Here is a 22,872-nt window from a genome sequence, read left to right as displayed (position 1 = left end):
AGCTGTTACCCCCACTTCAAGATCTTCCTCCATTAATAAAGATCTGATCGCCGGGAAATCACATCAGCTTTACATAGGGAGGCGCATTCCCAAACAGTGATGGGTGAAGAGCATGCTGGTGCTGCGACTCCTGGTTGCACAGAGAATTTTAAGAGCCAGAGGGGACCTTCAGAGGTCTATCCAGGCAGGAAAGAAAATTGACTCCAACCCACAAGGAAAGGCCCATTTAGCAAGCTCATCTCCACTTCAGGAAGCATTCAGTCTTTGCAAACACATAGCCATTTGCATTGTGATCGCCCACACCACCCCTGCAAGAAGCCATCCAAGTGGATAATTAGAGATGGGCACAGAGAAGCATTTAGCAAACACTTGTTGCTTGATGATCGATTCACATGGTCCTTGCCCACTCACTTATTCAAATATAACCTACAGATAACTTCCATTTTGGCTAGGAGTTCCATTGACTCCATGGGACCTAACCCTTGAAACAGCTACACTGGTTCTCTCTGTCCAGGCTGCCCTTCGGTGTGGATCCCGACTTCCTGCTGCAGCCACATGCTTCCACTGCCCCCCAACACACACACAGGTCTTGTGGAAGCCCCAGAAAGGCAATGCTGCCTGCACTCATATGTTGGGTGCACATAGAAGCTCCATGAATAAGGCAGAGCGTGGGATGAGTTTGAAAGTCCTTGTTGAAGTTGGTGTTTCGTAACTGTTGGCCAGTCAGTCATTGCTCCCCAGATTCTTTATTCTCTTGCCTGGTCCTCTTTCATAATCTCCAATTTCCAAGGATATTTATAAAATATCTTTCCAACTTGGTGTCTAATGCTGCCTCTCCTCTACAATACTTGGTGCAAAAGCATGAGGCTCTGCCTGAACACAGGTCAGAACTCCCACAAGAACTAGATGTGTAAAATGCATGCAGGAAGCCGACTGAGTATACAGAAAATCGGGGCAAGCGGCAACCTTGGCTCCACCCAGTTGTGTTCAGGCAGGAAGCTGGGTCCAGTTGGCCACACCTCATGATGTTCAAGGGAAGACAAGTATCCATGTTTAGAAAAATCTCCCAATTTTTCAATGTTGGCAACTCACTGACGTTTTTAAACACTGTGCAAACAGAATAAAATGCTTCTGTGGACAGCCTCTGGCCTGAAGACAATCCAGCATGTGACATCTACTACACTCGCCTCTTTTCAGGACAGCTCACCAGGATCTGGAGGTCCTGACCCCACCTTCACCATCATGCCTCCCGCCACCACACACAGAAGCGCTATAATGCCATTGCCCTAGAAATGTACTCATTGTCATAGACCAGTACTTTTTTTTTTTTTTAAAAAAAGAGTTCAAACCAAGCAAACGTCATTCCTTATGGGTACACGACTCACAGTCATCTTGTACTTTTCTTTGCCTTTAATTAATGACTACTGTTCAATCGAATGACTGGTAGAGATCCTGCCACTTGATACTGATGGATTAGCCATTTGATACAATCAGATCCCATGGGCTCTGCAGTGTGACGGACGGTGAGGGGACAGTGCCGGTATACTGGCACACACTTCCTAAACAAAGCAGAGGTAAAAATCTCCGGAGAAGAGAAATATGAAAGAAGAAACCTGACAACTCCTCCACATCTCTAAGGCCCGAACTGTTTCACTAGACTCTAACTCCTTGAAGGCAAGGCTGGTGTGCATTCTGTCCGGTTGTCAGAGTGCTACAGAGAATGGGAAAATGAAAATAGTATAAGCCCCAAATTCTTTGACTTAGCCTTAGCTAGAAACAAAGTGGAAACCAGAGACCGGGGTTTTTTTTTTAAATAGTAAAAATGCTGAGATCAAAAAAATTTTTTTGAGTTATTGACTCAAAAGCTTGGAAAGGATGAGACCTGCCACTACATCCTGTTATGCGGATAAGAATAAAGGCTGGAAATATACACAAGTCATCGACTCTGACAACACTTAAGAATATAAACATTAGCCAGGTGACGGGCCTTTCTTGGCAGTTTTATACTCATTCTCTATCTTGTCACCATCAAATTGAGTTATTTGTTTTCAAGTAGCCCCTCCATGAGGTTCTAATTTAAGAGACTGTACAATAGTTTATGGCTGTATAACCTTTAACCTTGGGACTATAATGCCTGTTTACTTGTTTGAAGAAAATTGTATTTTTTTCATTGTATTTCTCTAAGAGAAAATTGGATGTAAATTTACTCTTCAACTTCATAATACTGGATCCACGGACTATGCCTTCATCAATCTTAATTTTCTCCTTGCAAGTCAAAAACAGGAGACGACAATTAGAAAACACTCAATATAAAGCAGAAGTTTTTACTCTTTCCAAGTGGCAGATTGCGACTCCATAGGTCTCGGGTGGGACCTGTGCATTGGCACTTTTTAACAAACTCCCTGGGTGCTTCTGATGCCCACCCAAGTCTGGGAGTCAGGCAGAGGAATTCACAACTGAGGCGTCTAAGCAAGTGTTTCTGAAGGACACCAGGAAGGTCACTGACTTGCCCTTGGTTGCCAACATGCCTGTTTCTAATAACAATTTTATTGTGACATGATTCATATACCATAAAATTCACTCTCTAAAAGCACACAATATAGTGCTTTTTAGTATATTCACAGACTAGTGCAACCATCACCTCTACCTAGTTATAGAACATTTCCGTCACCCAAGAGCAGTCACTCCCATTCTCCCCTCCGCCTGGTCCCTGGCAACCGCGAATCCACTTTCTGTGTCTATGGATTTGCTTATTCCAGGCATTTCGTATAAATGGAATGATACAATATGGGGCTTTTTGTGTCTGGCTGCTTTCACTTACGTGATGTTTTCACGGTTTATCCACGGTGTAACGTTGTATCCTTCCTTTTTATGGCTGAATAATATCCCATTGTATGGATACGCCACATTTTATTTATCCATTCATCAGCTGATGGACATTTGGGTTGTTTCCGGCCATTATGCATAATGCCGCCGTGAACACTCGTCTACAGGTTTCTGTGTGGATGTATGTTTTCAGTTCTCTTGGGCATATATCTAGGAGTAGAACTCCTGGGTCATATTCCACACATCCCTTTTTGTTTCGCTTCTATATCTGAACCATTTGCTCCTCACCAGTGACCCCACCTGACAGCCAGTGAGGAAAATTCTTACACTGTTTACCAATAAGCAGTCTTTTTCAAAGAAACTCAACTTCCTAAAATACAGCAAACACTAAAATCCTTTTTGTCTCCTTTGTCTTTCGAATTTATGAGTCTTCCACTTAGTGGCAGTGTGAATGACTCTCTAACCCAACCGGCATTTGCCAAAATTCCAAGAGATTACCGATCTTAGAAATTGGTGAGAAATGAGGAATGTGTTGTGCACATAAGTATTACCTTAACATTACAAATTAAAATGGATTCTCTGGGAGAAAAAACAAAACCCACACAGAAGCAGATTAATAAGAAGCTTTAAGGTCTAACAGTCTTTCACTACGAGTCCATGAAAGAAAAATAATAAAGCCCAAATAAGAAACATGCATGAATACACGTCCACACAGACACACACACTAATTGAATCAACCAAATGTGCCAAATGAAAGCATCTTTTTAGTCTCACATTTGTTCAACACAGATGGACAGAAGAAAATAAATCGATGTTTTTGGGTAGAGAAGTTTCTCAGGGCAATTTTTATTAACAGGGAATTATCAGGGCTATTCTACCCAGGGAGTTAGAAAAGTATCCAATTACTGGTAACGAAGAAAAGCTAAAAGAATGCTTTTAAAAGTGTTCTGGAAAACTTATCCAGAAACTCACATTAGCTCCCGGTGTAATAAAGTTAAATGGAAATCTACTCATTTAAAGAAAAATTAAAACAAGAAATCAAGAAAACTCCCGACTATTTGGCAAAGGAAACCAAAAGCTCAAATTCCGGTTTAATCCTCCAAGCTTCACTTACAAACACAATAAAACATTTATACATAGGGATTCTTTGTCAAAAGAGCTTAAGAAAAATTCCCATCTCTCCTGGGTTTCAACCGAAGCTTTAACGAGACAGTTATATTTCCCTTAAAAATAAATGTTATGTCAGATAATTTTTGCTCCTCATCCATGAACTCAGTTATCCTTACTGCAAATTAAGTTTCCACCGTCACCCAGGCCCATCCTCCTGAATACTGAGGCAAAAAAGAAAAGATTAGAAGACTGGGGACCCAGGCATAGCCTGGCATAGGAATGGCCAGGAAACTCTGAGCAAGTCTGTCTACACACGGGGTACCCCGTTTCCTCCTGCGTGAAATGAATGGGTTCTACTTGCCAGATCAGGGATCATCAAACAACTTCTTTCAAGAGCCGGATAGTAAATACTTTTGGCTTTGTGAGCCATATGGTCTCTATTCAACTCTGCCATCAGAGGGCAAAAGGGGCCTTAGACTATCTGTAAACAAAGAGCACAGGGGTGTGCCAATAAAACTTTATTGACAAAAATAGGCCACAAGCTGAATTTGGCCCACAGGCCGTACTTTGCCAAGCCCTGTGTTAGATGACTTGGAAGGCTGTCCCTAGGATGAGTGAAGGTCACTGGCCACTGAAACCCTATAAACAATCAAGTCGCCATGGTCTGACCCTGGAGAGAGATGCACACCACAGCACTCAGTTCCGCGGGAGTGTCACACTGGGACAGCGACGTTGGGCTCTTCCTCACATTCCCATCAACTGCCTCCTACTTTGGCTGATTCTTCACCCATGCTCCATCAACCATCCACCTTGGCCGTGGATGAAGCATCACTATGTGGGGTGGAATCAGGCTTTCTGAGAGGATGCTAGGGGTCAGACGTTACAACCCAAAGTATGGGGAAATAGCTCTCTAAAGGGAGAAGCTTGGCCAGTGGGAAACAGGAGATAAGAGCAGTGAAGTGAGCAGATCAAACACCTCTGCCCTCCCATGGACCACTCAAAGGTATGGCTCCTCTTTGCAACCCCTCCAGAGAAGTGAACACCTGCTTAGTGACCTGCTGGGCCTCCTTGCAGCTCGCTGTCAACACTAGCCAGCATCACATGGCACCTTCCTTTGCCTCTCTTCCCTCTCTCACCCACTCACTGCTCTGGGCTTACACCTCCTAAATAAGGTGTTAACACTTAATCCTTGCCTCCAGCTCAGGTTTCTAGAGAAACAAGGCTAAGGCATCCCCCTCAAATAATCCTCTTTCTTTAGAAATGAAAGACACAATAAGTGGAACCATTAAAGCATACAAAGATTAATACATAAGAGGTAATATACTAACTCATACTTAAACAGAACTAATCTTGGCCTTCATTACTGGCTTGAAATAGCCCTCCGATGTCCACATGGTAAAATATATCCTAAACAATATCAAAAAAAGTCAGCATCTCTCCAAAAAGAGGACCTGAATACCTATGGCCATAACACCGTTAAGTGATAAATGTGTCTACCTGTCCTTCCAATTACAAATGGAACAAACGACATTGCATGACATCTCCTGAAATGCAATTCTCTGTTGTACAAATCAGAGGTCCCCCTTAACACTAGTCAGGTCCCTGGACAGGGTCAGCTATTGATAACAGCTCACCATCCAGGAACTAAACACAACCTCAATTTTTGGCAGTAGAGTCAACGTGTGGTGGGAAGGGAGCACTTTCTGCGAGAGTGTAGCACAAGCAATTTCCTGAGACCAGAACCGCTGGGGTTCCTGCGGCCTGAGCTCAGGGCCACCCTGCATGATGAAACGCCGTGGAGAGCCATTAACCATGGGGTGTAAGGGGACACGGGGACTTCCCAAAGTCTCATAAAGCACGCTCTGATGGCCTTTCACAGTTCATAAGAGAGCACCAGCATTACTGCGTTAACTTACCCACTAGAACTTCCTGTTACTCATCTGGCCCAACACCATTTATTAAACAACCTGTGCTTTCCCCAGTGATTTGAAATATTATCCTACCATAAATCTGATCTGTATCTCAATCTGTCTCTGACTGCCCCTTCTTGACAATCTTTCCTTCCTTGCTTTTCATGACATTCCCTTCTCCTGGACTCCTCCCATCTCTGACAATTCTTTCAGTCTCCTCTGCCCCTCCCTGAAACGTTGCTCTGCAGGCCTTCCTCCTAGAGGCTTGCTCTGGGTGATCTCTTGCGTTCTCATGACTTCATTTCTCTGCTGATGCAATGCAAATTCTGGGCCACCACCTTTGGTTGTGCAGGTTGGTCACTGCACAATGGTGCCAGGCCAAGGGGGCAAGTAGGGGTGAAATCCATTCTGCTCTCTGCTTGCCAAGCCATGCACCCACACAGCTCCCCAAATTCCCATTTCTAGCCCAGGTGCCCCCTGAGTCACAGACACAACCATCCAAACACATGCTGGCCATCTCGCCCTGAATGTGCCCCGAGGAACCATACACCCAACAAGGATTCATCTTTCTTCCAAACTCGCGCCTCACTGGTATCCCCTATTCTCACTGCACGGCTCCAGCACACGAGGCAGAAAACTCGGAGAAGTCTGAGCGTTCGTTCTCCCTTCCCTGACCTGCCGCAGCCTGCCTGACAGACCCCACCTCCTCCTCTGCAGCCACAGCTGGAGACGTGGTGCTGACCTCATTCCTTCTCTTCTTATTTGGTCTGCCCGGCTCCACGCTCACCGTCCTCAAATCCTTCACTCTGCTGCACAAGCAGTCTTGTCACAATCTTCTGATCATGTCATGCCACCACTTTGAACCCATCCACGGCTTCCCACTGCCCACAGGGCAAAGAGCCAACTCCTCAAAATGCCTCCTGGGCTCTTTGGTGGGGGGGGTCAGACCCTTAATCCCTCTCTTGCCTCTTGGTTCCTGACAGTGCCAGACACGTCAGCTGCGCCCTTGCTGCCTTGCCTTTGTGCGTGCTGGGACTCAGCATGGAACCCCGAGTCAGGGGGCCCCCTTTTGAAGTCTTGTTTGATACCCAAAGTTGCCGACTCCCTTCCCTGAGCCCCCAGATTTCCATGCTAACACCCACAATGCTGACTCTTTCTCAGTTTCTCTGCCTCCAGTCGAACTGCCTTTGAAGGAGGAGATGGCCTCTTGTTTGATTTTGTGCTCATTTTGACCAGCACTGTGACAATCCTCATCCATAAAAATCCTAAATGGATTTGAAAATAAGCAGATTAGCCAGAGCAAGGTAACACAAATGTCGATTGGTCTTTAAAACCAGTTATATTTGTATGTGTGTAAAAATGGGGACAGAATACCTATTGGGCCCAAGCGCCCTTTGCGAGAGGGGTGACCAGGGGTGAAAGGAGACTAGAAGCATCCGGAAGAAAGGCAGCCGGACGAGGAGCAGGGAGGAATGGCGGTGGAGGCTCAGAGCAGGGGCGCTGCCTCCTGGGCAGCAGCGCAGGGCTTGGGCCTGAGTCACAGGCGGGGGACTCAAGAGCTGAGGCAGAAAGGTGGACACGGGTGGCCCAGCTGTGAGGGGACACAGCCTCAAACGCCTCCAGGGGTCAGGAGATCAGATGAGAGCAGGTGTGAGAACAGCGAGGGGACATTCTGAGGAGTCCTTTCCTGCAGAAAGGCAGTCAGGCTCAAAAACAGCAGCTGAGCAGCCAAATAAGACTGGTCTAAGAAAGGATTCCAGAGGAGAATCAGAAAGACAGCTGAGCATCCCACTCCCTTAGACTAAGGAACAAAATCCTCAACACAACGTTCAGGGTCTGCGTGACCCCTCCAAACACCACTAACTATTCCATCAGGAAGGCATTTCCCATCAGCGGCCCCGCCACTTCCTTCCCAGATCAGCTAAAGGGCATTTCCTCCTCCAAGAAGCCTCCCCTGACTTCCCAGGGTCTCTCTGGGACAGGCTCTCGAAATACCCTGGCCTTCTCCTTCACAGCCCTGCTCACAGTCGTAATCAAACACGTATTTATTTAAAATCTGCTTCCACCACAAGAAGGTACGTGCCTTGAGAGCAGGGATGGCTTCTTTTTTATTATTATATCCCCAGCATCCAACAGTCAGCCTGGAACATATTTGAGGCCCACTAAGTGTTTGTGGAATGAATGAGCCCATCAATCAAACAGATAAAGAATGAACAAAACTGGCATGTGCCTAGAACGTAAGACAAAGGGGCCGGGATTACCCTGAGTCTAAGAGAGAAGGAGGGGAAGTGAAAGTCGGCCAGTTCTACTGGAGATGACTGACAGCCTAGAGCAGGGGCCAGAACGGCCTGCGGGCTGGGCCCATCCCAGCCCACGCCAATTTCATGTGGCCCGTGAACTCCTGACCTAAGATCATCTTTTACATTTTTAAATGACTGAAAAAGAACTGAAAGAAGAATATTTTATGACACGTACAAGTTATTTGAAATTCACGTTTCAGTGTCCATAAATAAAGTTTTATTGAGACACAGCCACACTCATTGGTTTACGTATCGTCCACGGCCGCTTTCATGCTCCATTGGTAGAGTTGAGTAGCTGTGACAGGGACCATATTAGCCTCAAAGCCTAAAATAGTTACTACTTGGCCCTTTACAGAAAAAGTGTGCGACCCCTGGCCGAGAGTCTCTTGGAACCGCTATACTGCGGGACCCCGGAGAAAGCCCTGACCCAGGAGCATATGCTAACGTCTGGACCTCAGAAAAAAGCTGCCCGACACTGTCTATTAGTGTAAGATGGGACTTAAATACCGCCTTGACAAAGAGGGGGCTAGTTAAATTAATGGTCGCATACACTTGCAACGGACTATACATAGCAATGTTAAAAAATGAGTTAGACCGAAATGTACAAGCATAGAAAGATGCCCACAGTACATCATCAAGGCAATTTACAGAACAACGATAGTGTTTTCCCATTTATTAAAAAGAATAACCATACATATGTTTAGAAGGTGAGAGAATATGAATCTCTGCAAGAAGATGCATGATAAACAGCTCCAGGGTAAGGGACCAGGGATTTTTACTTTTTATTTTAAACTCTTGTACTCACTGAATTTTTTTTTTTAACCAAGAATATATTACTAATTTAAGAAAAGGATAAACAAAAATGCTGATTTTAGAAAGCCACTTTTACCCTCACGTGCCTTTGCAATAGAGTGACTAATTCAGGACATGCATGGATCTAAGTTCTTGATGAGCTCAGGACCACATGGTCCGATTTCTGCATTTTACAGATGGGGAGCAGCACATAAACGCACTCTCCCCTGAAACTTCAAAGTCTGATAACAGTGCAAGCTGCTCATGTGCTTGTTTTGAGGAAGCTTAAGATTACAACGGTCAGAAATAGTTCTACTTCCCTTTTCCTAGAAACCCCGGTTAGCTCTTCAACTGGAGCACCCCCCGTGAGCCCACAAAAGGCCAGGTTGCCAGGGGTTATGAACAAACTCAGAGTGGCAGCTGTCAGATGCTTTCTCTGTTGCTCCCTCTCAGTAGCAGCCGGCTCTCCTGTCACCAGGACCCCTCCGAGTGTAGGCTCATCATCAGCAGCCATATTAATGGTCCTGCTGGGTGGGAAGAGGTGGCCGTAAGTCAGGTGGGCACAGACGAGGGAGGTGAGAAGCCAATGCTGAGCCAACAGGTAGATGTGGGTAGGATTTCACCTTCTGCCTTGATTCCCACCAAATCCAACTTTCTGTATTTCTGCCCTCTCCATTCTCTCGGGCAATTGCCTCCAGGAGTCATGGAGGTTTTCCTCTGCCCTGCGCAAGACCACAACCTGCAATTCTACTCTGCTCGCCTTATCCTAGAACCTGCCACTCCTTCTCCTGTAAACCTTCTCCTACCTTCCCAAAGGTCACCCCACAGCCTACTTCCTGGATCCTGGAGTCGCTGTGAAGGCCCAGGAAGCCCCTAATAATTGGGGGTGTGGAGCTGCAGTCCAGCTCAACTCAGAAATGCACGTGGGACCTGTGTTATCTGTTAGAATAAAGAATCCATGAGTAGCCCCAGCATTTCCCAAAGAACATTCCAAAAGATGCCAGCCGGTGAGATCTTTCAGGGAAGAGAAAGAGATGTAGTGATGAAACTAGGAAAACCCCACACTTGCAACGCCTGTTTGGGAGCTTCTGTACCATGAGCACATTCCAAATTCTAAGAGATCACGGAGGAGCTAAACCTGTTCAACTTGATTTAAACCAGCTGTTGACCAGAGAACCTTTTGAGATCTCGATTTGGAAAACACCGTTCCACACCATGAGATGCCCAGCGTGCTGGTGGGTTCCACGGATGACCCCAGTCTTGAAAGGCAGCCTTCCCAACCCAGGCTCAGACCCCCACCACCCACACCCACCCAGTGGGGAAAGCAGCCTCTGAGGTTGATTTCTGAAGGAAAAAATCTAAAAACCAGGAGGTGGAGGCAGGAGGAGAAAATTGCCCCTCCAAAGAGACAGACCCCCGGGGGCTGGGGCAGGATGCTCCCCAGAGTGGACTCACCATTGGTAGCCGTGTTGACATAGTAACGCCGGCCCTGAGGAGACAAGTAGCTTTGCCAGCCGGGTGGCAGAACGAAGGTCTGGCTTTCCTCTCCCGGCGGAGGGGGGACCATTCCAGGCTTCTGTTGAGGAGGAAAGAAAAGGTCACACACATTTGGCATTTCTGCAACTGTTTTTCAACCAGGAAGTCAGAGGCAGATGAAGTCACCCTGGAATAGCTGGGCCTTAGGGAGGGTGTGGCCCAGGGGCCTCCCTGGGGGATGTCACCGCCGCACTTGTGTGATTCCGGGAGTTGCCCGCCCGAGTGTGAGGAGCAAGGAGCGGTTGCTTTATCCAGAGCCCCTGCAGACGGGGCAGCATCCCCTAGAGGACAGAGGGGAAGCCAGTTAGGTAACAGAGCTGGACCTTCTCCTCGGCAGCTCCTAGAAAACCACTCGCAGGGATGCTGTGCTTATTGGGGGCTGTCACTCCACGAGCTCCCACTGAGGCATCTGAACCCTGAAATCCCCAGGACCACGGAGCACAGCCCAGGGTCTGCTGTGAGAACCTACCAGAAGTAATTAATGCAAGTCTCAGCAGAGCGAGACGTAAAACCTTCTGTGATAACGCTGAGAACTGATCAAGAGCGAGGTGGGGTTTTTCTCGTCAAGTGTCCAAATCACTGACAAAGAGAACTGGGACTCTGAGGCGAAACAGACTTCCTTTTCACTGTATGTGCTTAGTGTGGTTTAATTCTTTTAACCCTGCAGAGAAGTACTCTTCTTAAAAATATAAAGCAGAGAAAAATAATACACAACATACAGAAACCAGGTGTAAACACAGATGCTAAGACAGAGGTGATTTCTGGTGGTGGGATTATGGGCAATTTTATTCTTTTCATTTGACTTCTCTCTTCCATCTAAATTTTCTTCAATAAACACAAAAACAAAAGTTGTTAGCTAAAGAACATTTAAAAAATCAGGAAAGACAGTCCAAATCAGCCCACGCAATTGCTGTGCCTTGTGAAGAAAGTAAATTGACTGAAATCAGGATTCTAGCCACAGGAGAAGGGCTGTGAATTTCTCAGCAAAACTGGACCCGACTCAGAAGTATTAAAACTAATCAGCCCCTAAATATCCTCAGCATCCCCCAGCCATGCCCACAGAGGCAGTTTTTGGTCACCTACGGCCACTGCTTAGGAAAACAAGATAATAGATTGAAAGCGAGCAGCAGAAATGCACGGCCCCCAGGCTGCTCTCAGCTTTCTGAAGGCTGCAAAACCACGTGCTCCTGCTTCCTGTGGTGCACTGATGCCCTGAGGGGATGGGATCAACCCTGGCTGCTCCTGGCACTTCGAGTAAACACAGCCTCCCCGTGGCCCTCCGTGGAGCTGTCATGTATGTTTCAATATGAATTTTCACAATTTAATTAAAAGCTTTCCCCAATGCCCTGAACGCTCTGCCGCCCACACCTGCTAACCGGCAGCGCCTCTTTGGTTCGGTACGGAAGACCAGCTTCTAAACTGCTAGCTGCTGGTGAGGTGGACAGCAGCTGCCGCCTTCTCCCCAGCAGCACACGCCCATCGAGCCCAAGCACACACCTGAGCAGTTTACCTGGGCCTCCAGATGCTGCTCCCAGATTGGAAGGTGATCAAAATACATGCCAGACAAACAGCCTTATGATGAGTACAAAGTGTGTGTGTGTGTATAAAGTATCCCACATATGGGAGATATACCTCTTGATCAAGTGGGGTTGGGAGTAAAGTAGGAATAGGGAGGTCAGGGGCTTGGCTGAAGAGAGTAATATTCTAGAACCAGAAGGGTAAGATGCCAGGTTGTTTCTGCACGAGTCAGATATCTTAGAGCACTGAGGATGGGAAGACCATATGGTGCTTGTCTGAATAACCTGGGAGGAAATTGCTAAAGGGTTTTAAGCAAGAGTCAGATTGACATGGCCAGAAATAGGCTGCTGAGGAGAAAGGGACCCAGAAGCACAGTAGAAACAGCCCTCCGGCCTCAGGATCAATCTTGACTCGCCTACTTAGTAGCCACGTGACCCAGGGAAATGACTCAACCAGCTGCATCTATTTGCACATCTACAAAACAGAAGATGATAGTATGAGCCCAGTTGTGGAAGACACCATGGAGATTAACAATAACAAACTCGCACCTAGGACAGTGCCTGTCACCAAGAATGCTCAATAAATGGGGGTTCCCAGCGGAAGGGGGGCCGTTTAAATGCTGAGCGAGACCAGGCTTCACGCAACCTCTGCCTACTGCAATGTGGAAGTTCAAAGGCCCACACCCCAACTTTGCCATCACCATGTCTGAAATGTCACCATTAACAGTCACTTCTCCGAGGTTTCTGTTCCTAAGACTACTCAACTTAACAGGCAAACACAGACCTGCTGGGGAGGCTAACGTGTTAGGATACTGACTAATAGGTTCCGGTGAGAAGGCTGGGTGACGAAGAGACCTCTCCTGAGCTGGGCTGGTTGAGTGAGTGAACAGAACCTTCTGACTCGCTGTGCCCTACTTGTGAAGTAGCAACAATGACACGGTCCCGTCTCCACAGCTCCACATTCTCTTTAGAATGACTCTAGTTAATTTATCTAACTCTGTGGGGTCAGAATAAGCTTTAGTTTACATTTGAGAACTGATGACCAACGAGGTACCATAATTGCCCTGAGGTCTCCTGCATCTAGGAAATGCAGGACCTGCCATGTGTGAACGCTATGGAAGGTGTCTGGGAGGGAGATACCCCTGATACTGAACCAGGAAGGGCCAAGAAGTGCTGAAAGAGAGCAGGAGAAGGGCACCCGGGCCAACCTCACCTACTTTCTAATTTGGCCAATGTGGCAAAGGCGGTCTCCACATCCCCCTCCAGTATGGCCACGAGTCCCACTCTGCCTGCCATCTGACTGTGCTCTGTCTGCCTTGGCCCTCCAGGCAGCCACAGTCCCCTTGCCTTTCCCCCTCCCAAAAAGAAGCTCCTCCTGTTGGCTGGCCTGAAACAAGTCGGGAGTTAAAAGATATGGAGACAACTAGGTACGTACCCAGAAAAATTACAAACAGCGCTCAAACACACACTTATACACCCATATTCACAGTAGCCAACCAAGTGTTCATCAACTGATGAAGAGATAAACAAAATGTGGTATATCCATACAAAGGAACATTTAGCCATCAAAAGGAATGAAGTAGTGAGACATACTACAACATGGATAAACCTTGAAAACACGTAAGTGAAATAACAGAGAAACACAAAAGGCCACACATGGTATGATTCCATTTATATGAAAGGTCAGAACAGGAAAATCCACAGAAAGAGAAAGATCAGTGGTTGCCAGGGGCTGAGGAGGTGGGGGGGGAGACAGGTACAGGCCTTCCTTTTTTGGGGTGATGAAAATGTTCTGGAACTAGATAGTAGTTGCACAATACTGTGAATGTATAAATGTCCCTGATGATAGATTTTATGTTAGGTGTATTCTACCACAATAAATTTTTTTAAGATGTAGAGAAGCCAGAAGTTGGCCTCCCCACCTGCAGGTTCTCAGTTAAGAGGCCCAAACCACCACCATTACCTCATCCTTCATGGTGTGGAGGGGTAGGCCTCCTGGGAGAGCTGCCCCACAGCCATCAAGAGGATACAGTGTGAGTAACTACCCAACAATTAAGTTCTCTGCCAAACTTACTCTTCTAATTAGTTTCCTTCCAAGCCAAATCCTTCTCTTCCCTTCCCTAGTCCTGTGGCTTCTCCCCTCCCATTCTATCGGCTCTTTCCCATGGGAACAGGAATTAGAAGCAGAGGTGACACAGGCTCAGAGGTTGGAGGGCCCTACCTACAAAGGAAAAGATCAAAGGGAGTGGGAGTCGGGGAGAGGCAGACAGTTTCTTCCAAGTCAGAAATTCTTAACCTAACGCACAGGATGGCTTTGCGGGAATTATGAAATGCTGCCCCCTCCTCCAGATGGGCCATCCCCTGAGTGCAAGACCAGGTTGCAGACTCCCTTGGCACCCCCCTCATCTGGGTCCCCTTGTTCAGTCAACAACCTGTTCAACTATATATAGAAGCCCATCCTGTGAGAATCTCAAGAAAATCACGGATCTTCTGCCCCAACAAAATGGAGGCGAGTGGGCACATACACATTCACCCTATTTCCTATAGAATATCAAGAGGTTTCTAGAGCACTTCAGAACCCTACTCTAGTAGGTACTCAAGAAACATCTGAGCTGAGATCCCATTTGCACCCATTGTTAAGACTCCTCCCACTCATCAAATATCTATAGTGCACCAAGGACTGGGCGGGGTGCCCTCCACACTTATCTCTGATCTTTACAACAAGACTGCCACATCGATGGCATCTTTTCCCATTTTAAAATGAGGAATCTGACACTCAGAGAGTTTACTAACTCACCCAACCCTGAACAGCTAGTGAAACAGTAAAACCAAACTTTGAAATATTAGCTTTGTTCTAGAGACTTCTGTCCAGTTACCTAAATCCAGGCCCCTCTCAGCCCATCTCTCCCCAACTGTCCATGATCACCTCCATTTCCTCACCTGGACCACCTGACATCCAGCTCCCTTCCTAGGAGGATGACAACCCAGGCCTGATTCTCCTGGCTGTCTCAGTCTCCAAATGAGCATATGCCTTCCCAGGAGAAGTGCAGAAATATCACCACCCACACCCAAGCAGTCACGTTCCCTGGCTGTAGGCTGACTTCCTTGTCTCCCTATTTAAAACAACACAACCAAAGAAATTCTCCTCTTAATCATGGCTACTGATTTCCCCCTAGGGGGCAAAAAAAAAAAAGAGCAGGCAAGCAAAGGGAAGTGACTCAGAGATTAAAAACAAATCCCCCTACAGCAGTGTTTCTCCAAGCATGGTCCCTGGGACACCCAGTCCGTCACCTGGGATGCGGGTTAAAGTGCAGATTCTGGAACCCTGAGCCAAACACGAAATCAACCTGGAGCCTGGGAAGCTGCCTTTTAACAGGTATCCTGGGTGAGTCTGATGCTCAATGAACTCAGAAGAGACTGATTTGCAATTTTAGAGGTAGCAATTGAGAGAAAACATCACTTCTGAAATCAAAACTGGAAACATAAAATTTTAATAAGCACAATTTATAAAAAGAATGTTTAGCTGTATAGCTACTTATTAAAGAAAAGGCTCCTAGCCCCTAGCCCAAATCCTTCAAAAAGACTATTTTAAGAGAGATTCGATCTTGTCTCTGCAGCCTCCAGGCAGGACGACCCCCACACTTAGCTCCCCACAGCCTCCGCCACTCTTCAAGTTCAACCCAGGACTCCTCCCCACTCAGGAGGCTTCTGGAACACCTGACTCTTACCTTCCACAGTCGGGAGCAAATGTTACTTGCCAATGTTAACGGGTGGTCGTCAGACACTTGATTTAGCAGCCAGATCAGACAGTTTTAAGGTCCCCCCAATTCTTCCACGTCTTCTCACACTCCAAACCCAGAAGCAATAGGAGCTCTAAAGAAAGGCATATCCATGAGGCCCCACACCCCCACGCCCAGATCTATATATAACATCTCTGAAGTTGTCAGCCTAACAAGCCACTTTCTGGCAGACCCGTTGCCATGGCAATGACTGCTAATGAGCCCAGTTCCGTGATTGGCACTGCTTGAAGGCTCCTCCACAAAGAACTCTCCAGCAAGTTCTCCCTTCCCCAACCACACAGCCGGCCTGGACCTCCAGAAGCAGCCAGTGCATGGCTGGGTGTGTCTGGGAGGCCTCGGTCCCTGGGAACCCGTTCATTACTAGTAAGCCCTGAGAAGTCCCAGACCCAGCAGCCAGGTGTAGCCTCCAGGAGTGTCTCTCCACTGTCACTCAACATGGGTCAACCAATTAGTGACAGGGGCTGCAAGGGAGCCACCAAGAAGACCAAGACCCAGCTGGGCTGGAGACTGGAGAGTCACGTCCACTCCACACCTGTCTGCTGGACACCCGTTTAAGGTGGACAGACTCCTACACAGAGCTGGGAACAGCTACCCAAGGAAAGATCATCTCCTCTGACTACAGGTTAAGATACAAAGCAGGAAGCAGGGCCCCACCCCCGACAGTGATGCTGCCAACTCAGGCTCTATGTCTACAATATTGGGCACCTTTCCTCTGTCTCACAGGTGACAGTACTGTTCTCCCCAGTTCTGGCAGCTTTTCTATCCATTCAAAGGGAGTGACTCACAGAAAGTAGCTGGGGAGGAAGGAGGAGACCCATGGCAATGGCACAGTGCATTCTGGGAAGTGTAGTTCCCCACAGTTTTATAGGCTGGTGGGGTGAGGATGGAGCCTGGCAGCATCCTCATGTTCTTCGAAGGGCGAGAGATTTGGAGCCCTGGCCAGAGGGAGGAGGAGGAGGAAGAGAAGCCACACAACAGAGAAACAGACCATAAGATTCAGAGAGGCAGAGCCATGTCTATCTTGCTCCTAGCTTTAGTCTCAGCACAGTACCCAGAACATTGAGGCACAGTATCTAGAAGCCTCAGGAGAAGAACAAACTTCTAATCATGACCTCATATGGTATCTAGAAGAAAAATCCCAGGAAACCATTTAGCAACCTCAACAGAGGGCAGGAAGATACAGCACATCTTAAGGAGATGACAAACTAAGGCAAAAAAGGCAAGTTGGTTTGCAAAAGAAAACAAAATGATACAAAAAAGGACAGGAAATGATCGAAATTGAAGGGAAATTTAAAAGGTAGTAACAGAAGTAATGTCCACATGGGAGAATACAGAATTAATATTGCCAAAAGAAAAACATTAGTTTTGTACAAAACAAATTTAAGAATGTTTTTCCTGGAACGCAAAGGAAATGGGAAAAAATGAAAACAGGGAAAGAAGAGCAAGCCAAGATATGGATGTTAGGTGTTCCTGAAGAAGAGACTAGAATAAAAACTGTAACAGAAAATAGACTATAAACAAAGGTTGATGGGGGGGCGGGCGGGGGTGTCCCTGAGCTGGAAGACGACATTTACGTGCAGCAAGGAAGGGTCAGCACTGCTCGAGGCAAAGATTTTAAAAGCCCAGCAGGCAGAGGCAGCCTAACAACATATCGACACAGCAAAGATGAGGATGAAGTCCTATCTCCGTGTCAGTGGGAGGAGGGTGTCGCCAACAAAGGAGCAGGAATGAAGCTGGTCTCAGGCTTCTCTGTAACCGCATTTCAAAAGACACCTCTGGATTGTTATATGGAAAATGCTGAGACTTTCGTCTGGGGCCAAGCTGTCTTTCACCAGTACAGATGGTCGAAATACATTTCTCTACAGACAAGGGTTCAGGAAATATACCACTCGTGTGCCCTGCTTGAAAAGAGTGCTTGAAGATGTGCTCCAACTCCCTGAAAGATTAAGACAAATAAAGGAAGATGGAAGAAGTCACGGTAAAAAGGACCAGAGCTGAACACTGAAAGCAGCATAAAAAAAATGTGTAAATAATCATCATAAACCTGGTTATAGAACATGTGTGTGTGTCACTATTCTGAATACATAGTGTGAAAAAAATGAAATAATAACCTAGACCACAAATTCCAGGTCACGCTAGAAAAGATGGAGAGGTAGGAGAAAATAAAGCGAGGACACTGAAAGAAAGCAGGGACCTGCTCTTCCTTCCCACCCCAGAAAAGAAACACCGCCCGTCTTCCTCTCCTCCCTCCCGCCGAAGCTATCAGGTACCTGCCCAGCTTGCTCCCATCCTCTGGCACCTAGCATCCGCTCTCCTCTCTTCCCTGGAGAAGGGACAGGTTTCCAGCTGGAGGGAACACAACACAAGGGAAGGGTCCCCAGAGACCACAGACTCTTGCTCGGATCCAGGCACTGTGAGTGTGACCTCTAGCCCTCTTTCAGTGGCCCCACGTGCAATCAGCTTCCACAGGGAGTCCAGAGCCCTGGAATCTATTAAGGTGGACAGGGTGGGACCAAAGCACTTTTGAGGGAAAACTCAGGAGGAACCCAGGGCTTCCTGAAGACCACATTTGTACCACCTGCTTGCCTTTGGAAGTCCTCAAAGCATTCCAGAAGCCAAAGACAGCAGTGTGGCTCAGTTTGTCTGCTTCCCTTGAGCCACTCTGGTTGGAAAGGGGTTCCAGCACACGAGGGTCCCCTCCAGCTCTTACCAAGAAGCCAAAGAGTGCCACGAGGGAGGCCTTTCTTCCTTCCCCTTCTCCATTTGCAGAATTTCTCAGTAAATGTGACCAACCCATCAGAGGTTCTGCCAGAACCCTCCATGTGTATACTCAAACCCCTCTTATTAGAAATCACCTGGTTAGCAGGGCCACCTCTCTGAGTCCATTAGAGGAACTTTCCAAACCAGGCTTTAATCACTTAAACGCAAATATCCCCAGGACTCTTCCAAACCTGGTACAACCCAAGTCCTCAGGCCTCAGTGCTCGGGATGGATAAGGCCACAGTCACAGCAATAATCTACATCTCACTGGCCTGAATTCCTGACTCCCTCATGCCAGACCTCCACCCCCATGAGAAGACCCCCTGGATGATATCCACGAGTGCCCAGAGGATGACTCGCTCAGGCTCCCCAGCTCTAGTCCCCATGGAGCATGTACCATACTCTTCCTCACATGCATCAGCTACCCTCCCCGACAATCCCATCTCATGTCATCACTGTCCTCTGTCCATGAAGCTGCCAGAGGAAGCCTCACACCGTGGCTGTCACTGGTGCCCACGACAAGAGGTGGACATCAGTGCCATGGGAGTTTTCTCCCAGCACCTGCGAAGCTGCCAGCCATGGGCCTGGAGGCTGAACCACTTTGAGCATTCCAGATGCATCTAGCTCCTAGAAGACTCAGCGAGGGTCCTGCACCAGGAACACCCATCTGCAAGCCCCCCAGCACCTCCCTGAGGGCCAGTCAACTCACTGGGCCTGTTTCTCAGGACTGGGCAGGGGGAGGACACAGAACAATAAACCCTATTTTCTGACCCAAAAAAGGAACGGAGTGATCTGGCTAACCAGGAATTTTGATTAACACAATTACAATGTAGTCTCTGCAAGGACACAGGAAGTTAACCCTCACAGGAAAACTCCCTAAGCTGGAACAAACATGGGGTCTCCAGAGGGGCAAGGATAGACGAAAAAGTTTACAGACGATAGTGCAAATTGCAAGGATAAGTTGGACGGCTCCTCCTAGGTCAGAAGCCATTTCACAGCCTTGAAGAGTCTGGGGGTCAGGCAGTAGAGGGTAAGAAGGAATGGATCGCGTAGGAAGTGCCTTCTACTGGGGCCTTGCACACATTCCTGCAGGAGCCGTTACTTCACCAAGACTGGACGAAGAGATTTTTATCATCGTTCCACCTGCCGTACCGATGTAAGACAGAAGGGCCCGTTAATAGACTCCAAAGGAGACAATGCAAGAAATGAGGAACTCTGGATGTCAGCTCACTTCTCGTACCTGAGACGGCTGGTGCTTTTGCTGGCGGCATCTGCCCAGGGGCACCACACAGCATGACGGGCATCTGAGAGAGGCCCACTGCAGCATCTCTCGGGAGAATCTCCACATTGACCAATCACCACAATTGTGCCGCCAAATAGCACAGTCGCTCCTGCCACTTACAGAGGTTTAGAGCCAGTGCCCAAAAGCCTTAGGGCCACATTTAGGGCCACCTGGGGAAGGGGGTTCCCACAGGTGCTCCGGAAATACAGAGAACAGCTCCAGGAGTGATGGGAAGATGTGGCTGCTTCCTCACCTTGGAGTCTGGAGAACCCCAGGAAAAGCCCATAGGTTTTCTCCCATTTCTAAGGTATGTCTGGTCCTCCTGTTTCAAGGCTATAAAAGGCAAGGCAGCCTGTTCCAGCTTCTGGCTTCCGAGCAGGAAAACCTGATTCTGCTCACCCGCTTGTGATTAACAGAGACATTTTATTCAAACTCTCAACTTCCGAAGACGGGCTGTTGAGGAACGTTGGCTCCTTTCCTCCTACCCCCTCCCTGGCAGATAAAAATAGCGTGGGCCACTGTGACGTCCCACCTCCACCTTGGGACTACAGAAGCCTCGGCACATGGGCCTGGGCAGAAAGAGACTGTGTTTCCAGGCAACAAGCTGTAATTTACGCAGTTCCCTCTGCCTCTCTGGCCCTCTCTTTCCTCATGTGTAAAACCAAGGGCAGCCAGCCCTCAAACACTGGGGTTCTACGGCCCGAGGCACGTCTTTCGTAACAGAGCTCAAAACCACCACGATGGAAACTTCAAGGCCTTTAAATGACCAGCGCGAGCTTGCAAAAGCAGCAGCCACATAAACAGGAGATGACAGAGACTTTCCGACCAGGAGGATACATGTTGACGAAACATTACTTTTTTTCCTGCACGTTTCTCCCAAACTCTTTTGGGCTCTAAGGAGGACGAGGTCTCGAACTCTTTTGGCCTAAATAGCCGTTCATTGACTCAGCCAAATCCAGCTCGGAACTGGTGGAGAGGAAATGCCGACTCAGACACCAGTAGAAAGGGAAGTGATTTAACACAAATTGGAAATCATTAAATTTAAGCCCAAACCGAGATACTAAATTGTGGGCATGACCTCACACCTGTCTGGGGAGGCGGAACCCTTAATTCTCCTCCCCTTGCCGCCGCCAGTCACTGTGCTGGCTTTAGGGCTGAAAGGTCCCAGCTGTCAGAGGAAGGAGCTGGGCTAGAGATCAGCACTTCCTAGAGTGCTAGAGGATCCCCAAATGCATCCTAGATTCTTGACACTAGCTTCTATCTATAACGATATCAACTATCCTGCCCTAGAGGATGCTTTCGAAGAACTTTTTGAGGATCGCTCACCAGCAACACTCTCCCTGGGGAGCTCCCAGAAGGGTGAGGACTCTTCCAGATGACTCCTGTCAAGTGTCCCTTTTCAAGGGAGAAAGCCTGGGAACAACAGAGAGACTCCTGCCAACACTTTGTATGGGGGCGTGGGGGTATACTCCTAAGGCCCCCTCCCCAGCCTTCCTTCAGTATTAAGGTGCAAAATCCCCAAATGCCTTTGCCAGAAACAATGGCATCTTTCTAAAGTTGGTACACCTCTGAAGAAACTCCTGTAACCAAATTCACCCAGCATTCTGTTCCATCCCAAACGGATTTAAGAAGTTCAGAAGTGAGGAAGGGAGTTGAAAGTTGCCAGCTCCGGCAGGCATAGGCTCGGTACCTCACGCAGGGCATCCGCCCGCCAGAAGGAAGCTTCGAGGGCAAGTGACACAGCTGCTGCCACAGATGCTCCGAGGCAAAAGCAGGCTTCCTCCGGGAGCTGGTGCTGTTTTAAAGAAAGGCCGACTGGAGCTCATTAGGGCACACGGGCAGGCATCTCTGACGGCCTGCCTGTGCCTGGAATCCAGCTGGTTCAGCTTTGTGGTCGCTCATTGCTGGCCCACGGGCACCAAACGCAAACCAGGGCAGCAAGTCCCCTGGCCACGGAGACTCCTTCCAGGCACTCCACATGCTAACGGCCGTGCTCCAGGTGCTGCCAATCAAAGACCTCTGACTCGGGAGCTGGCTCCATTGAGGCCTAATTGGTTCTGAACCAGGAGCACCGGAGGGAGATTAAGCTAATAAGGGCTAGGACAGTTTCCACGTGTCAGTAAGGGGGGCAATTCCACTCAACCCAATTCAGCTGCCATTTTTGGAGCCTCTGCTACTGGTGCATATAAAACTAGACAAATGGTGACAGCCAAGGACATTACTATAGAGGTTTGGGACCAAGCACCATTCTGCAGCACCGTGCAAAGAACACAGGACATGAACAGGGAGGCGGGGTGCCAGGCCTGAAGCTGCCGCCGCCATGCCGTGAGATCTTGAGCAACTGGCTTCATCTCCGCTGGCAGGCCGCAATTTCGTCATCTCAAAAACACGGAAGTTGGACCAGATGGTCTCCGAGGGTTTTTTCTTTTTTTAAATATATAAAATACATAGATATGTAAATATATATATCCTAATACTCAGTGATTCTGGATGTTAGTATTAGGAGATCAGTTTTAAGGACGTGCCATTTTTGTAGGAGGAAAAAGTCACATTCAAGTGTAGACAGATTCAGAGGCATCAGACTGTCCCTGGAATGTGGCCCAGGCCCCTAACACCTGGGATTCTCCCTCACTACCTCGGAGCTCTGTGCTTCCACCTCCCACCACGGTGAGCTCGTCCCTCCGAAGGGCCAGTGTCCGCCCCTTCCCTGCCATGCCCAGAGCCACGTGCAGCTGGCTTCTATTTGCCTAGCAACCAGATTTCTGCCCTGGCATCCTGGGCTTCCCTGTATCTGAAGTTGGGATTCACCCGGCGTCCAAGGCAGGCTCCAGCAGGGTTGTTCTGGGCCTGCTAGCAGGGAGTGCTTCTGTTCACCACTCACACCGCACCCCAAACACACAGTCCCCCTTCAGCTTGGGCACACCCGCCGATGGCCTGCACCCCACTTGCCTCAGGCTCTGCCAAGAGCGTTCCTTGGGCTCTTCCCCACTCACTGCCAGAATGTTCATCTTCTTTGCTAATCCCTTCTGCCCCGTAAAC

The 22,872-nt window shown here is 48.1% G+C and overlaps 1 protein-coding gene across 11 annotated transcripts in view; it reads right to left on the bottom strand.

Annotated features, from left to right (window-relative positions):
• The window catches only part of GAS7 (growth arrest specific 7), a 218,192-nt gene that overhangs the window by 76,448 nt on the left and 118,872 nt on the right, over nt 1-22,872 (bottom strand). For 10 of the 11 annotated variants that reach the window (XM_046674952.1, XM_046674962.1, XM_046674957.1 and 7 more), the window contains exon 2: nt 10,394-10,514. In XM_046674952.1, the coding sequence (XP_046530908.1) occupies nt 10,394-10,514 (121 nt within the window). Of the gene's footprint in view, nt 1-10,393; nt 10,515-14,931; nt 14,953-22,872 lie in introns of those variants that run through there. The other variant, XM_046674961.1, reaches the window with a different exon arrangement.

The sequence above is a fragment of the Equus quagga genome, chromosome 11 (assembly GCF_021613505.1).
Source record: "Equus quagga isolate Etosha38 chromosome 11, UCLA_HA_Equagga_1.0, whole genome shotgun sequence".
NCBI lineage: Eukaryota > Metazoa > Chordata > Mammalia > Perissodactyla > Equidae > Equus > Equus quagga.
This window is presented reverse-complemented; position numbering and strand designations above follow the sequence as displayed.